General features: G+C 45.6%; 2 protein-coding genes across 5 annotated transcripts in view; one reads left to right on the forward strand and one right to left on the reverse strand.

The window, feature by feature from the left end:
• Nucleotides 1-5,623, reverse strand: part of NOP14 (NOP14 nucleolar protein) — a 42,753-nt gene extending 37,130 nt beyond the window's left edge. Inside the window, exons 1-2 of one of the 3 annotated variants that reach the window (XM_030564223.1) lie at nt 5,444-5,623; nt 4,966-5,234 (exon numbers count right to left, since the gene is read on the reverse strand). In XM_030564223.1, the coding sequence (XP_030420083.1) occupies nt 4,966-5,163 (198 nt within the window). In that variant the 5' untranslated portion in view covers nt 5,164-5,234; nt 5,444-5,623. Of the gene's footprint in view, nt 1-4,965 lie in introns of all 3 variants that reach the window. The other 2 variants (XM_030564222.1, XM_030564221.1) reach the window with 2 other exon arrangements.
• Nucleotides 5,624-5,778: 155 nt separating this feature from the next.
• Nucleotides 5,779-17,866, forward strand: part of GRK4 (G protein-coupled receptor kinase 4) — a 98,085-nt gene continuing 85,997 nt past the window's right edge. Inside the window, exon 1 of one of the 2 annotated variants that reach the window (XM_030564225.1) lies at nt 5,779-6,053. In XM_030564225.1, coding sequence (XP_030420085.1) covers nt 6,002-6,053 — 52 coding nt within the window. In that variant the 5' untranslated portion in view covers nt 5,779-6,001. The remainder of the gene's footprint in view (nt 6,054-17,866) is intronic. The other variant, XM_030564224.1, reaches the window with a different exon arrangement.

A 17,866-nucleotide genomic window follows, 5' to 3' on the forward strand; every position in this document is an offset into this window, starting at 1 on the left:
TGAGAAGAAGCGGGGGCAGGGCCTTAGGGAAGGGGGGGTGGAATAGGGGCATATCCCCTCCAGCTCCCTGCCCTGACCCCAGCCCCACACACCCCAGCCTGCTGCCCTGAGCCCCGCACACACCCCCAGACCCCTGCCGAGCCCCGCACACACCCCCAGACCCCTGCCCTGAGCCCTGTACCCACCTCATACACAACTAGCCCTCTGCTTGACTCCTTCACTCCCATACAACCTCAGCCCTGACTCTTGCACCCCCGCACATACCCAGTCTACTCACACCCCATGCACCCCCCACATCCTGACTCTTGCATCCCTTCCCCCCATTCCCACCTGCACCCCTTGCACCAAATGGGAGCTGCCCAGGTAAGTGCCCCACATCCAAACCTCATGCCAGAACCCTGAGCGCCCACCCCCACATTCTAGCTCCTGCCCAGACCCTTCACTTCCAGCCCTGTGCTCAGTGCACTGCCACCCTCAGCGCAGTGCAGACAGAGGAAGCGAATGGGCCAGAAGCAGGTAGAAGATAGGTACCCATTGTATGTGGACAGGGCCAGGATCCCAGACTAGCAGCGGGCTGAGCGGGTCCGGCAGCCGGAATCCCGGCTGGCGGGAGCTGGTGGATGGAACCCATGAGCAGCAGTGGGCTGAGCCACTCAGCCAACTGCTGGTCTGGGGTCCTGGCCACTGGCCCCACACAGCCCGCTGCCGGTCTGGGGTTCTGGCTGCCAGACCCTTCCCAGCTGGGGATCCAGCCGCCAGCCCCGCTCAGCCCGCTGCTGGCCTAGGTGAACAGAACCCCAGACCAGCAGCGGGCTGAGCGAGCCGGTGGTGTAAGATCAACATTTTAATTTAATTTTAAATGAAACTTCTTAAACATTTTGAAAACCTTGTTTATTTTACAATATAACAATAGTTTAGTTATATAATATACAGACCTATAGAGAAAGACCTTCTAAAAACATTAAAATGTATTACCGGCACACAAAACCTTAAATTAGGCTTAGCACACCACTTCTGAAAGGTTGCCGACCCCTATTCTAGATATAGCCTTTTACATCCATGTCACAGATGCAGAATCTGCAGATGTCAGGATTACTAAATAAAGGAAGTCTTACTTCAGACGAGACACTGCAGAATTTATGTTCCCTTTCCATCAGTTTATTTAACGTCTCTGAATATAATTTTCAAGGAATTTTTAACAAGATGCAGTTTCTCTGTAATATTTTTGGCAAACAAAAACAAAAAAACCCTTCTCCACCTTGACATATATGATGCAGACCCTTTCATTGATAAAGTTACTGTGAATAAAGTTAATCTCATACAGGGCTTCTCAGGAGTTTTCAAAGTATACATGATGATAAATTAAACAACAGTGTCCTCTGTGTTGTAGTATCTCTCAGATAGATTTGTTTTTCTTTTGAAGGAGATCTCTAAAGTCTGTTTGCTGATGGATGGTATATACCAGGGGTGACCAAACTTACTGACCCTTTGAGCTGCATACAACAATCTTCAGAAGTTCAAGAGCTGGGGTGCACCTGCTGGGGCACAGGGCTTCAGCGGTGCTCCTGCTGAAGCCCCAAGCTTCGGCAGGTGCCTCCTACGGGGCTGAAGCGCTGAGACCATCCCCATCCTTGTTGGTCAGAAGAAGCCACAAGCCCCATCACACCCTACTGCGGGGCAGAAAGCCTGAGCTCCCCCAGTCTGGCAGGTGGAGAATGGGGGAGGGCATGCGGGCTCTGCGAGCCACACTAACTGTAAAAGAGGCACATGTGGCTCATGAGCTGCAGTTTGGCTACCCCTGGTATACACAGCAGTGCGAAAGTGAAGGAAAATAAATTTCTTTTTAACAGAGATTTAATACAATCCAGTACTGCATTTATGTCACTCATGCTGAACTTGCAGATACGGAAGTACTTCTGGTGCCTTCAGTAAAGGATGTATCAGATTACTGAGCTCCCAGACATATAGTATGTATGTAGTCAAGATGCTCTCTAATGTGGTGGTACTTTTGACTATGGACTTGGTGTCAAGTCAGAATAACCACTCTGATTTTGCTGTCTGTGGCCTATTATTTATATTACAGTAGTATTAAGGAACAGGCACTATACAAAGAAGTAACAAAGAAGACGGTCCCTTCCCCCAGAGTTCACAATCTAGGATACAGAGAGTACAAGATGCAACTAACAGATGAAATAAACAAATTGGGTAAGGGTAGTTTGATAGATAAGATAACAACACAGAGTTTAAAAGAAAAGCAGAAGTCTTATCTCAACACTCGCCTAACTATTTCCTTTCAAATGAGGGGAAACTTTAAAGTATTATTATTTTTTTTTAATCAATGTTGGGTACAGGTCCTTTGTAATCCAGGCTTATTCCTCTTGGTCTTCTCAGATAACTGTGTTTCCGATAAAGTAAAAAATGTTTAATGCTCCATAGTGCAAAGATTTAAGCACATCCTTAGATTGAAATCAAAGAGACTATAAATATTAATGAAGTTAACATTTGACAGTCTTGAGGCCTAAACTCCCACTGCAACATAAACCAGTATTTCTCAACCTTTTTGATACCAGAGACTGGCTTGCTGCCTTCCTAAACTGTGCCAGGGAAATCTGAGGCCTGGCAAGGAGGCTGCCGTGGACCGGTCGCTGAGAAATATTGGTATAGACCATTTGGGGAAGTTTGAATCTTGTCTGAAGCTAGTCTATACCTAAGATTTAGGACAACCTACACACATTGCTCAGGGCTGTAAAAAACGTATTGCCTCATGCATCATAGTTAGGTTAACCTAATCCCCACTGTAGATGCAGCTAGCTTGATGAAAGAATTCTTCCATCTGTCTCTGTCTTTTGAGAAGGTGGATTTACTGTCTCTTGAGAAGGTGGATTTACCATAGCAATGGAAAACCCCCTCCTGTCACTGTAGTGTCTACACTACACTGGCACAGCTGCAGCTGTGGCACAGTAGCACAGACATACCCTCATCTGTAAGTCCAGCAAGCTACAATATTATCTTTCTTGGACAGTAAGCCTGAATCACTTATGAGGCAGTTTGGAAGCATTTATGTTAGGTTTCCTACACTTTTATATGTTGACTGTGAGCCTTAGCAAGGTGAAAGGAAATGAAGGCTTATGTATTTTCACCATTCAACTACCATGGCTCTAGTTTTCAGCGATTAATAAGTCACTACATCCTGAAGACAGAGCTCTGACTTTGATTTCAACAGCAGGGACAGTCACTAACAGCGTAGGAGCCAGTTTTAGAGATGGTCTCAGGGTGTGGGACATACAGAACACACAGAGACATTCATGAACACCCTTAAAGGGGCATTTTGAGGAATCATCACATTGTATCCTTACATTGTCTACTCCATAACACCAGTTCGACCAGTGTAGCTTGGATCAACATAATAATCACAAAAAAAGGTTTCTGTAGTTAGGAACGGCCATACTGGGTCAGACCAATGGTCCATCTAGCCTAGGATCCTGTCTTCAGACAGTGGCTAATGCCAGGTGCTTCAGCAGGAATGAACAAAACAAGCAATCATCAAGTGATCCATCTCCTGTCGTTCACTCCCAGCTTCTGGAAGAGGCTAGGGATGCTCAGTGCATTGTGTTACATCCCTGCCCATCCTGGCTAATACCCATTGACAGACTTATCCTCCAGGAACTCATGTCGTTCTTTTTGAACCCTGTTATAGTTTTGGCCTTCACAACATCCCCTAGCATGAAGTTCCACAGGTTGACTGTGCATTGTGTGAAGAACTTCTGTTTGTTTTAAATCTGCCATCTATTAATCTGAATGCTGCCAATTTCTTGTGTTATGTGAAGGAATAAAATTCCTTATTCACTTTCTCCACACCAGTCAAGATTTTATAGACCTTTATCATATCCCCCCTAGTCATCTCTTCCAAGCTGAACAGTCCCAGTCTCTTTACTCTCTCCTCACACGGAAGCTGTTCCATACCCTCTTAATTATTTTTCTCTGTACGTTTTCCAATTCCAAATATCCTTTTTTGAGATGGGTTGGGGGTGGGAAGAGGGACATCAGATCCGCACCTAGCATTCAAGATGTGAATGTATAGGATGCATAGTTCTTTAGACTATAGCATTTTTCATCTGGGGGTCCCAAAAGGCTTTATAACATTAAGTCTCACAATCCTTGAGTGACGTAAATGTCATTTTCAAGTCAGAGAAATCAAGGCACAGAGCAATCTTTTTGCTTGACAATTTTCCAGAGCAGGGATGGTTTATCAACATTTATACAACACTAACTAAAATGGGCCTCCAGCCCTCTCCGGGCCCCTTAGATAATACTGCAATACAAACGTTCATTTTTATAATCACCACCATCAACAAGCAGAAGAATAAAGTGGCTTACCAAAAGTCACAGAGCAAGCAAATAAAGGTTGGAAAAAAAATCCCTACTCACTGGCCTATACTCTATTCCAGAGCTATAGAGTTTGAGAATGGGGCTGTACCCCAACATGACATAAGGGCAGCCTTGGTGAGGTTTGTGCCACCAACCCTTCTGAGCCATGCTATAGAAAAGGGGTAGGTAACCTATGACACGCGTACTGATTTTCAGTGGCACTCACACTTAATTTACCAGTAAATTTAATTTTAAAATGAAGCTTCTTAAACATTTTAAAAACCTTATTTACTTTACATACAACAATAGTTTAGTTCCATATTACAGACTTATAGAAAGAAACCTAAAAATCTTAAAATGTATTACTGGCACGTGAAACCTTACATTAGAGTGAATAAATGAAGACTCGGCACACCACTTCTGAAAGGTTGCTGACTCCTGCTATAGAATCCTGTGTTCAAACAGTTTGTGTACCATCATTTGCACAATCTGTGGGTGTGCATCACCACTGCCGCTATCTGGCAGCAAGGGCTTGCTCCAGAGTGGTGGGATCCACACCTTGTCCTCATTTGATGAGTGCCCTCCCCCCAGTCTTACCTTCTTGACAGCCTTGGACCGCGAGACGCCCGGCAGCCCCACGTCGTGTTTGGTTCTCCTCCCCAAGATATTAAACTTCTGCTTGTTGACCTTCACCTCGAAAGGGTTGTTCTTGACCGACGCTGTCCCTGCTCCACTCGGGCCCTTGGCTCTGGCAGCCACTTGGCCCTTTCTCCTCTGCTTATTTGGCTTCCCCATTGTCGTGTGTGGCTGTGGTCAATACTCACTCAGCACCATAAAGAACCAGGACTACGGTCTTGTACAGGCTCCTGAGATACAGAGAATGGGCCTGGTGAGAGAGCCACGCTAAACAAAATGGCGACGGGGGGGCGACCTTAAACTGCCCCAAGCTGCCCCCCGCTGTCTGAACGCACCACCTCGCGCGAGAGCTTCTAAGTATCGTGAGATGTAAAGGCCCGACCAGAGTCCCTATTCAGCCTATTCACCTTCTCTTCTGACTACCACTCACATTACCTACATAGCAAGCAAAGCAGCAACGCGGCCACACTTCTCGCGAGAGGTGACCTCGACATCCCGCGATACTTAGTGGTAGTAGCAGCTAGGCTCTGTAGGAGGAGAGAGCGGAGCGGTATAAACTACATGACTATATATCCCGGCATGCAATGCTCCACCCTTGCGAGTGAGAGGCGAGGAACATCCCACCAAGCGAACGTGCTTACTACTCTTAGCTACCAATGAGCCAGCTTTGACGCAAGAGGCCGCCGGGCCGGGGGAGCGCATTGCCTGCTGGGAGCTGTAGTCTTCTGGGCGGAGCTGTAAGGGGCGAGAGGCGGGGAAGTCCGGCCCAGTGTGGGTAGGTCTTGCTCCGCTCGTCCCCTTTCTCCGCCCCTGTGGGCAGAGGCGGGAGGGGGCGGTGAGTGAGTGAGGAGCGGGTGATGGGGGAGAGAAGAGCCCAGCACTAGCCCTCGGGGCCGGATGAGTGGAGCCCGGGTGTCCCGGCGGTGGCGGGGCAGGAGGAGGGGGCGAAGGAGGTGGTGGCTCTGAGGGGACAGAGGGCTTGGTTGGAGCCCTGATCATGGAGATCGAGAACATCGTGGCCAACACGGTGCTGCTGAAAGCCCGGGAAGGTGAGCGCAGGGAGGTGGCGAAGAAGGGTTGTGTGCGTGCCGGGGAGGGACTGTGAGGGGACGGGGTGCTGGGGGAAGAGGGGGCGCTGGGAACGCCGGGGCAAGGGGGGAGGACTTAGGGTGAGAAGAGAGGGAGGCGGCAGAAGGGAGCACAGTGCCAGGGGAGGGGGAGAGAGGATTTGGGAAAGGGGGGCAGGGAGCGGAGGGGTTGTAAAGGGGGGCTGGGCGAGGAGCAATGGCATGGGAATGAGGGTGCGGAAAGGAACCAGCGACTGGATAAGGGGAGTGAAGGTAAGATGTGGGGGTGACGGGGGTCGCTGTCAGGGTTAGGGAGCGTCGTGAACGGAGAGGAGAGTTTGTTTCTCAACTTCACTAAGGTAGGATGTAAACAGCCAAATAATAAAGGCACCTGCCAAAGCTCCCTTCTTTAGGATTAATTGTAAACAGTTTTTAATGTTTCTTTGCTCTCCCACTTCCCTGGGTGCAAATGACTTTGCCGGATGTTTCCGAGAGATATTTCAACCGTATTCTTTAACTCAAAAAGTGATTATGGGAAGGGGGGTTACTAGCAGGAGGACACTCCCTATTCAACTGAAATAGGCTCTAACTTTGTCAAAAACTTTAAGAAACTTTTGCCTTGTCTTCAAAGTCCCTGGCAACGTAAAAAGTACCTGATGAATGCTGTCTGCAGTTTCAGGTTGTCTGTTTTACATTGCTTGGTAAATGGTATGAAAGTGTCTGACTGTATAACTGCAGAGAGTCTCCTAGCTTTGAGATGGCTTCTCCAATGAGCAACCATATTTTAAATAAGTCTGAAATCGTGTTCTCTCAAATCATTTTTTTTTGGGAATGCACAGTTGCATAAGTGGCTACATGAAAGCCTCCCCAGACTTGAATAAGTGGCTGCATAAAAGCTTTCAGACTACCCTATGCTCTTAGTAGATGCTTGCTCTGAGCTCCCCTGTTCTTCTCTTTGGACCTGATCTTCCTACTTTCTATTATATTGGGTAGCTTACTGAGTAGTTCCACTGATTTCAGTGGGATGACTCAAAATGAGTAAGGGTGGAGGAATCTGGCCCTATAAGTTTTGCAAGTCACTCCCACTCTAAATAGGTTTGGCATGTATACTGTATGTGTATCCGGTGAAATCTGTCTTAAGCTGCCTGAACTAACCCCTTCCTCCCCCCCCCCAGTCTTCAGCTTTGAAATTGGGCTTAGAAAGTAGAATAATGATCACAATGTTGATACATCTCCCAGTGTTAGTTAAAAAGACCACCTCAGCCCAGATGAGTGATTTAGTTCCACTGACACTATACATCTGTGGTGTTGCAGCCTGGGTTTGGAGTTTGCACTCGAACGATCTAAGAAATGGGGAGAGTATGGGCATAGCAGAGCTTGGAGCCAGGTCCCACTAAGGATAGAGTGGTAACTGGGAATACTTTCACGTGGCTGCTTAACATAAGGTTGCCTCCTTAGTTTAGATTCCACTATATATAGAATAAATTATGATGGTATGACTGACCCAAATGAGAGTTTTTACTGTACTCTTAGATGTATAAGCAAAAACATCAAGGAGTACTTGTGGCACCTTAGAGACTAACAAATTTATTTGGGTATAAGCTTTCGTGGGCTAAAACCCACTTCATCAGATGCATACAGTGGAAAATACAGTAAGAAGCTATATATAAACAGAGAACATGAAAAAATGGGTATTGCGATACCAACTCTAATGAGACTAATCAGTTAAGGTGGGCTATTATCATCAGGAGAAAAAAACCTTTTGTAGTGATAATCAGGCTGGCCCATTTCAAACAGTTGACAAGAAGGTGTAACAGTAGGGGAAAAATTAGCATGGGGAAATAGTTTTTACTTTGTGTAATGACCCATCCACTCCCAATCTTTATTCAAGCTTCAGATGTATAGTTTGACAGCAGCTGGCTTGATATGACCAGTTGCACCCAAGATTAAACGTATTGTGAGTAGTAATGACAGTGCATAAACATTTTTTCTATTTTTCTCTCTTTCCCCCTTAGATAGATATGAGGAAGTACAACATATTTTGGCTTGGAATCCTGATCACTTGATCAGTAGAGAGTGTCTTATCTTCAGTCTTTTAGGTCTCTGTCCTGGAGGCATCCTGATGTGTCTTGCATTTTTCAAAGTGCTGCTCAAACAGTAATGTTTTTGTCACATGTGAAGTGCACTCATTGGTCCTGGAAAGATCTCTTTCACTGCTTTAACCAGGAACAGGGCCGTCTCCAGGCACCAGCGGAGGGTGCACGTGCCTGGGGTGGCATTCCATCCATTCTTGGGGCGGCACAGTCTGGCAGCTTTTTTGTTTTTTTTTTCGGTGGGGTGGCAAAAATGGTAGAGCTGGCCCTGATTAGGAACACCCCACATCAGCTTAGTTGCTGTCCCCTTTATCCTGAGTTGGTGTGAGGGCTGTGAGTGCATGAAACTGACTCATATACTGTGGTGATGGATGCCTAAGAAATAAAGTAAATCTTCACTTGAAGAGAGCTGCACAGGTGAGGCAAAAACTATCCAGATCTCTGAGACATCCTCTCCTTCCCTGCTACCGTTTTTCTCATCTCTCATTGCATAGTATGAAGGAACAGGAGAGACTAGAGAAGTGCATAGTTGCTGCTTTTTACATAAGGGTCAAATCCTCGGTTGGTGTAAAACGGCATAGCTCCAAGGATCTTTCAGATAATGTTGGAGTACATCAATAATTCATCCTATGAAATGGGGAAATTGTATGAGGTTTGATAGGAGCAGGTTACATTACTTTTATTAAAGCATAAATATTTCACTTGAATTTGCTAATTATTTTTCCTACTCTGCTGTGCTCTTGTGAAAAGTTAAACCCATTTCCACTTCTCAAAGCCATGATAGAGGAAAAAGGGCTATGTTCTCAATTATGGACTGCACAGCTCTTCTAACTTGAGACTTTCTCATGACACAGATGGGGGTAGGGAAAATATTAATCTTAAAAGCACTTTACAGACACTAATCCTTCACATCTTTGTGAGGTAGATGGCTGTTAACCACATTTCACAGATAAGGAAATTGAAACAGAGGTGTTGCATGCCTTGCTCAAATCCATAGAAAAGGTCTACTTCAAAGCATACTTTAAAATTCAGGAGTTCCTGAGGCTCAGGCTTTGTTTACACTAGCACTTTTGTTAGTCAAGGTGTCATAGTATAATTCCCAGATCTGAACCTTAGCGTCCAAAATATGGGTACTGGCATGAATTCCCCTAAGCTTAATTACCAGCTTAGATCCTGTAATGCTGCCATCAATCAGGACTTAGAGTAAAGCGCCTGATAGACTCTGGTCTCCCCCAAAATCTTCCCTTGGGACCCCAAGACCCCAAATTCCTTGAGTCTCACAACAAAGGGGAGTAAACCATTTCCCTTCCCCCTCCTTTCTTCCTCCCAGCTCTTTCCTGCCCTGGGTACACTAGGAGGTCACCGTGATTCAACTCCTTGAATCACCACACAGAGAGCAATACCTTCCCCCCTCCTCTTTTCCCTTCACCCAGAGGCAATCCAGATTCAAGGTTCGTGAATCTAAAACAAAGGGATTCCCCCTTCTCCCCTCCCTCCCTGTTAAGTACAGACTCAATTCCCTTGAGCCTCAATAAGGGGGAAAAATCAGACAGGTCTTAAAAACAAAACTTTTAATAAAAAAAGAGAAAAAAAGTAAAAAGTCTATCTGCAGTTTAGATGGTAAAAAGTTACAGGGTCTGTCAGCTTAAGAAATTGGAGAAACAGCCTCCTCCAATAGAAATACAATTTAAAACACTTCCAGCCAAATACACATTTGCACATAAAGGAAAACAAATAAAAAGACTATACTGCCTTTCTGCCTTTATACTTACAACATTGGAATAGAAGATTAGAGAGCCTGTAGGTACGTGTGGTCACTCTCAGAGTCTAGAGAGAACAAAGCAAAACCCCAAAAAACAAACAAAGGCTTCCCTCCACTGAGATTTGAAAGTATTTTGTCTCCTGATTGGTCCTCTGGTCAGGTGTTGCAGGTCACTGTTTGTTAACCCTTTACAGGTGAAAGAGACATTAACCCTTAGCTATCTGTTTATGACACGCCCCCCAAATTGCAGACAGTGGGGAACCTCACTGGCGGTGATTTCTTCCTAGAACTTTAGAATAAACAGATTAATACAACACATGCACCTTTACATATACTACTAAGTATGTAAACTACAAGACTTCCTACATTTCAAGGACAAATTTTAACCAGTGGAATCTGGGAAACTTTCACAAGAGAGTGCATCAGCTACTTTGTTTAAAGCTCCTGAAATGTGTTGAATTTCAAAATCAAAATGTTGGAGAGCTCAACTCCATCGAAGCAGTTTTTTGTTGTTCCCCTTGGCAGTATGAAGCCACTTTAGCGCAGCATGGTCGGTTTGTAGCTGGAACCGCCGTCCCCAAACGTATGGGCGTAGATTTTCTAGGATGTCCACAATGGCGTAGCATTCCTTTTCACTGACTGACCAGTGACTTTCCCTCTCAGACAGCTTCTTGCTGAGAAACACGACAGGATGGAAGTTGTGATCCGGTCCTTCCTGCATGAGAACTGCTCCTATACCACACTCAGATGCATCTGTGGTTACTAGGAATAGTTTGTCAAAGTCCGGGGCCCTTAGCACAGGGTCCGACATGAGCGCCACCTTAAGCTGGGTAAAGGCCTTCTGACACTCATTAGTCCACTTAACTGCATTCGGCTGAGTCTTTTTGGTCAGGTCGGTCAGTGGGGCAGTGATTTGGCTGTAGTGTGGTACAAATCGCCTGTAATACCTGGCCAAGCCTAAGAAGGATTGGACCTGTTTCTTTGACTTTGGGACAGGCCACTTTTGGATAGCATCCACCTTGGCCTGTAGGGGGTTTATGGTTCCTCGACTCACCTGTTGTCCCAGGTAAGTCACTCTGTTTTGGCCTATTTGACACTTTTTGGCCTTAACAGTTAGTCCGGCCTGCCTGATGCGCTCAAAGACCTTTTCCAGGTGTTCTAGGTGTTCGGGCCAGGAGTCAGAAAAAATGGCCACATCATCGAGGAGGCAACTGCATATTCACCCAGTCCTGCTAGTAGACCACCTACCAGCCTCTGGAAGGTGGCGGGTGCATTTTGTAGCCCGAAAGGAAGCACATTAAATTCATACAACCCCGCATGGGTGATGAATGCTGACCTTTTTTTGGCAGGTTCGTCTAGCGGTAGTTGCCAGTTCCCCTTGGTTAAGTCTATTGTAGATATGAATTGGGCACGTCCCAACTTCTCCAGTAGCTCATCGGTGCGTGGCATTGGATAGTTATCTGGATGAGTTACCGCATTTAGCTTACAGTAGTCCACGCAAAAGCGAATTTCCCCATCTGGTTTGGGTACCAGAACCACTGGAGATGCCCATGCACTGGTAGATGAGCGGATTATACCCATCTGTAGCATGTTTTGGATCTCCTGTTCTATAGCAGCTTGGGCGTGAGGAGACACTCGGTAGGGTGGGGTTCGAATTGGGTGAGCATTACCTCTGTCAATGGAGTGGTATGCCCGTTCAGTCCGTCCTGGGGTGGCTGAGAGCAATGGGGCAAAGCTAGTGCACAGCTCCTAGATTTGTTGCCACTGCAGACATTCCAGGGTTGTGGAGAGGTTAACCTCTTCCACACCACCGTTACTTTTTCCTTCGTAGTAGACACCTTCAGGCCACTCAGCGTCATCTCCTCCCTGGACTGTAAACTGACAAACCTGTAAGTCTCTGGAAGAAAAGGGCTTGAGAGAATTAACATGGTACACTTTGGGCTTTAGGGAGGAATTGGGAAATGCTATGAGGTAGTTAGCAGCTCCCAGGCGCTCTTGGACCGTGAATGGCCCTTCCCATGATGCATCCATCTTATGGGCCTGTTGCGCCTTCAAGACCATAACCTGGTGTCCTACCTTGAAGGAACGCTCTCTGGTATGTCTGTCATACCAGGCCTTTTGCTCTTCCTGAGCATCCTTTAGGTTTTCTTTAGCAAGGGCTAAAGAGCGTCGGAGGATGCTTTGTAGGTTGCTTACAAAGTCCAGAAGATTAGTCCCTGGAGAAGGCGTAAACCCCTCCCATTGCTGCTTCACGAACTGTAATGGCCCCTTAAGCTCGTGGCCATACACAAGTTCAAACGTTGAAAACCCTAAACTGGGATGTGGTACAGCCCTGTAGGCAAAAAGCAACTGCTTCAACACTAGGTCCCAGTCATTGAAGTGTTCATTGACGAATTTACGTATCATGGTCCCCAAAGTTCCAGTAAACCTTTCCACCAGGCCATTGGTTTGATGGTGGTAAGGGATGGCAACCAAGTGATTCACCCCATGAGTATCTCACAGTTCTTTCATGGTTCCTGCCAGGAAATTAGGTCCTGAATCTGTAAGGATGTCAGAGGGCCAACCTACCCTGGCAAAAATGTCTGTTAGGGCCAGGCACACAGCTTTAGCCCTGGTGTTGCCTAGAGCCACTGCTTCCGGCCATCGGGTAGCAAAGTCCACAAAAGTGAGTACGTACTGCTTTCCTCTGGGTGTCTTTTTTGGGAAAGGACCCAGAATATCCACAGCTACTCGCTGAAATGGGACCTCAATTATGGGGAGTGGCTGGAGAGGAGCTTTGACCTGGTCTTGGGGCTTCCCCACTTTGGAAGGACGTACCCAATCTGTCTTTGGTTCTTTTCACCCCAGCATGGCCACTAGGATGATCATGGGCTAAGCTTAAGAGCTTTTCCCGGTACTTAGCTGGAACCACTAACTGTTTTTGCGGATGCCAGTCTTCCTGGTGTCCAACAGAAAGAGTCTCCTTGTATAAAAGTCCTTGTTCTACAACAAACCGGGATCGATTAGAAGAGCTGAGAGGCAGTGGGGTGCTCCGTGCCGCTGCCCAAGCTTTCTGAAGGCTGTCATCTGCTTCCTGCTCTGTCTGGAACTGTTCCCTTGAAGCTGGAGACACCAGTTCTTCCTCAGACTGTGGACTTGGGCCTGGTCCCTCTGGAAACGATGTAAGTGATGGGGTTGTTTTCGTTGCTGGTGAACCGCTCTCCGCTGGTGCACCAGGTGGTATTTCAGGCACTGGCTGAGCCTCTTGGGTGTGGTTGTCTGCTGCTTCAGCCGGTTTAGGCTTGCTGGCGCCCTCTGGCGTTGGGGTTGAAGATGAGTTTGCAAGCGCTGGTGTCAGTGCTGGCAACCGTTCTGGTGCTGGTTGCTTTTCCAGTTCCTGGTCTGAGACTGGAGGCACTGTGGCTGTTTCAGTTGTTGGTAGGGGATTCGGGTCCACTACCTCGGTCTGGGTCTCTGGTAACACAGACGGGGCCCCTGTGGACGGCTCAGGAACAGGAATGGGTCTGGAAGCTTGCCTGGTTTGGCTGCGTGTAACCATTCCCACCCTCTTGGCCCGCTTTACCTGGTTGGCCAAATCTTCCCCCAGTAGCATGGGGATGGAATAATTGTCATAGACTGCAAAAGTCACATTCCTGACCAGCCTTTGTACTGGACAGGCAGTTCAGCTGTAGGCAAGTCTACAGCTTGTGACATGAAGGGGTAAATTGTCACTTGGGCCTTTGGGTTGATGAATTTGGGGTCGACCAAGGATTGATGGATAGCTGACACTTGTGCCCCCGTGTCTCTCCACGCGTAACCTTCTTTCCACCCACTCTCAAAATTTCCTTTCGCTCCAGGGGTATTTGAGAGGCATCTGGGCCTGTGGATCTTTGGTGTGAGGGTGGTGTAATGAACTGCACTCGGTTGGGGTTCTTTGGGCAGTTGGCCTTTATATGTCCCAGTTCATTACATTTAAAGCATCTTCCAGCTGACTGGTCACTGGGTAGAGGTGGGTTACTGGAGACTGGTGAGGTGGGAGAATAGGTAGTCTGGGGCATTCCTTGGGTTGTAAGCGGGATCTTGGGCTGCCCTCGGTTGTAGGGTTTATTGTCGGTGTGCCCCCTGGGGTATTCACTCCCCTTGACAGTAGCTTTTTTCTTTTCTGCCACATCCATCCATTTGGCTCCAATCTCCCCCGCCTCCGTTACCGTTTTGGGTTTCCCATCTAGGATGTACCTCTCTATTTCCTCAGGAACACCATCTAACTGCTCCATTTGTATCAGGAGGTGCAGCTCGTCCATATTGTTAACCTGGGTTCCTGATATCCAGGCCTCATAATTCTTTGCAATGTGGTAGGTGTGTCGGGGGAATGACACATCTGGTTTCCATTTTAGGGCTCTGAACCGCTGACGGGCATGCTCAGGTGTTATCCCCATTCTGATTCTGGCCTTGGTTTGAAAAAGTTTATAATCGTTCATGTTCTCCTTAGGCATTTCAGCTGCCACCTCTGCTAAAGGTCCACTGAGCAGTGGCCTCAGCTCTATCATGTACTGGTTTTCAGAGATGCTGTATCCATGGCAGGTCCTTTCAAAATTTTCTAAGAAGGCTTCAGTGTCATCACCTGCCTTGTAGGTGGGAAATTTTTGGGGATGTGGAACAACAACTGGTGAAGTGTTGTTAGGATTGGCTGTGTTCTGTTGCTTAGCCTGTTCTAATGCCAGGGTCTGCTGGTGGGCTTCCCTCTGGAGTTCCATCTGTCTTCAGTGGTCTGCCTCTTTGGCTGCTTGTTCTCTTTTGTGGACCGCCTCTTCCTTGGCTATTTCTGCATTAATTAGTTCTATCCGTCTCCTATGTTTGTTTTCTTTTTCTATGGCTTATAGCCTTGCCCGTTCCTGTTTCAGGGTGTCCTTGGTACTCATGGTTTCTGATGTCTTGTGTTGGGGTTCCCTCTGGTGTTTTACTGCCTGAACTGCTGTTCCTCTGCTGCCTTCTCTGTTGCTAAGGAACAGAGTCTTTTTTAACTTTTTCTACCTAATCTTTCGCATTTAAATTAAAACAAAAGAAACCCTTTGATATGCAATTGTGTTCTGCTGGTGTAGTTGACTCACAGCTGGAATCGTATTGTTTAACAAAAGACTCTTGTTAAACCTTAATGGCCCTGCCTGAGGCAATCTCTATGCACAGCCAGAAAGGAGCAAGGAAAAAAAAAATCTCTGGCTGTAGGTTTAAAAACAGACAAACCCTTTCTTTCTGCTTACCAGCAGCTAGCAGAGAAAAGAAAATTAATAATCTTACTGGCTTTTAGATTCTTATCCCAATGCTTGCCACCATGTCATAGTATAATTCCCAGATCTGAACCTTAGCGTCCAAAATATGGGTACTGGCATGAATTCCCCTAAGCTTAATTACCAGCTTAGATCCTGTAATGCTGCTACCCATCAGGACTTAGAGTAGAGCGCCTGATAGACTCTGGTCTCCCCCAAAATCTTCCCTGGGGGCCCCAAGACCCAAATTCCTTGAGTCTCACAACAAAGGGGAATAAACCATTTCCCTTCCCCCTCCTTTCTTCCTCCCAGCTCTTTCCTGCCCTGGGTACACTAGGAGGTCACCGTGATTCAACTCCTTGAATCGCCACACAGAGAGCAATACCTTCCCCCCTCCTCTTTTCCCTTCACCCAGAGGCAATCCAGATTCAAGCTCCGTGAATCTAAAACAAAGGGATTCCCCCTTCTCCCCTCCCTCCCTGTTAAGTACGGACTCAATTCCCTTGAGCCTCAACAAGGGGGAAAAAATCAGACAGGTCTTAAAAGCAAAACTTTTAATTAAAAAAAAGAAAAAAGTAAAAGGTCTATCTCTGCAGTATAGATGGTAAAAAGTTACAGGGTCTGTCAGCTTAAGAAATTGGAGAAACAGCCTCCTCCAATAGAAATACAATTTAAAACACTTCCAGCCAAATACACATTTGCACATAAAGGAAAACAAATAAAAAGACTATACTGCCTTTCTACCTTTATACTTACAACATTGGAATAGAAGATTAGAGAGCCTGTAGGTACGTGTGGTCACTCTCAGAGTCCAGAGAGAACAAAGCAAAACCCCCAAAAACAAACAAAGGCTTCCCTCCACTGAGATTTGAAAGTATTTTGTCTCCTGATTGGTCCTCTGGTCAGGTGTTGCAGGTCACTGTTTGTTAACCCTTTACAGGTGAAAGAGACATTAACGCTTAGCTATCTGTTTATGACACAAGCGTTCGGGGAAAAAAACCACACCCCTGACTGACACAAATTTCATCCGCAAAAGCACTGGTGTGGACATCATTATATCAGTGAGAGAGCATCTCCTGCTGACATAGCTACCGCTGCTTGTTAGGGATGGTTCAGTAATGCTCATGGGAATGATCTCTCCTGCCTCCATAGAGTAGCTGCACAGGAGGATCGAGTTGCTCCGCTGTATCGTCCATAGCACAGACGCAGCCTTAGATGCTAAATCAGATCACTAGACCATGCTTCGTGCTGGCTTGAAACTATCAGATCTTGTGATCTCTAAGAATGACTTCAAACAAAATAACTTCCCAATTCTTTTCTCTTTTTTGTTTGGTTGGCCCTAATGATGTTGGCAGTTGATAGTACAAAAGTACTGCCGACAGTTCGCCAAATAAGTGTAAAGTATTTCTGCTGCTATGTTGACAATCTAGAAGAGATGTGTGGGTATGGAAACACTTGCTGCTTAAAGTATGGTTTGCTTTAATGAATCAGAAGTAATAATTTAAAATATAAAATCAAATTAACTGAATTTTAGTTAAACTCTCCATGAGCCCAGTCACTGAATAGCCAGAGACTTTGATTGTCTCCTGAGATCTTTGCATAATATGCCTTTACTTGTCGCTAAATTTATATTTCAATTTGCTTGACAATGATGCCAGTCTTTATTAATCCATTAGTCCAATTTTCCCTCTAGCACCTTCATGTTTTCACATTATATCCAAAAACAGCTGAGTCTAGAAACTCTAAATTTGTCCTATGTACTTCTCAATGAGGACTAGTACCTTGGAACAACATGGATGACCTCTTCTGCATTCATGATCACATACCATCTGTGTAGCAACTACAGCAATTCCTTGTATGGGAAAATACTCACTGTAGTTTTTAATGTCTTTTTACATAATTTAGCAGCTAGGCAATAGCTCATCTTGTATGTCTGGCCATTATGTTCAAAGACAGGACTTCCTGTTACTCCTTGGTCCTACTGCATGTTCTTGTAGAAATCTGCCTGGCTTATATCTAGGTTAGTGATGCTTTTATTTATTTATTTTAAAAATCAAACTGGGTGGCATGGATTTATACATATGTGGGAGGGTAAAGAGACCTCTCCCCCACTACATTAAGAATACTTAAAAAATGGTTAGAAGAAATGGAAATAACACTTAAGATATTTAGAGGGTTATTTATTTATATTTTTTAAGATAGGTGTGGTGAGGGGGAGGCAGGGGGAAAGGAATTCAAGATAGCTCAAGTATAGAAAGTTTCATCTTAAAAAAAACCCTTGTTTGCTGGAAGCGATGAGCTATTATTGCAAAGAGACACATTATAAAGAAAGCTGGAAAGCTGCTTTGAATGCAGTGGGCACTACATTATGTACTATATAAGTAACTTGAGGTAAAAGGCTGTACAAGTGTAAAAGCAATTATGGGAGCTTTTTTATGCATAACTTTTATACATAACTTTCCTGTGCAGGGATTTTTATATTTAAAAGAAAAAATAGTTAGATTACTTCTACATTTACAATGAAGTGGGGAAATTGATGCTTATACTTACACTTGCTTTTTCTAGCAAAAATGTTTCATGTAATATTAGGTTTCCTGGAAGACGTGAAGAGGGAAGACATGGAGGGAAAAATAATTTATCAAATATAAACTGATTATTCTGAAATAATTTTGTAAAAGTTCAGAAAAGCCATTTAGT

Source organism: Gopherus evgoodei, chromosome 5 (assembly GCF_007399415.2).
Source record: "Gopherus evgoodei ecotype Sinaloan lineage chromosome 5, rGopEvg1_v1.p, whole genome shotgun sequence".
Taxonomy (NCBI): Eukaryota; Metazoa; Chordata; order Testudines; family Testudinidae; genus Gopherus; species Gopherus evgoodei.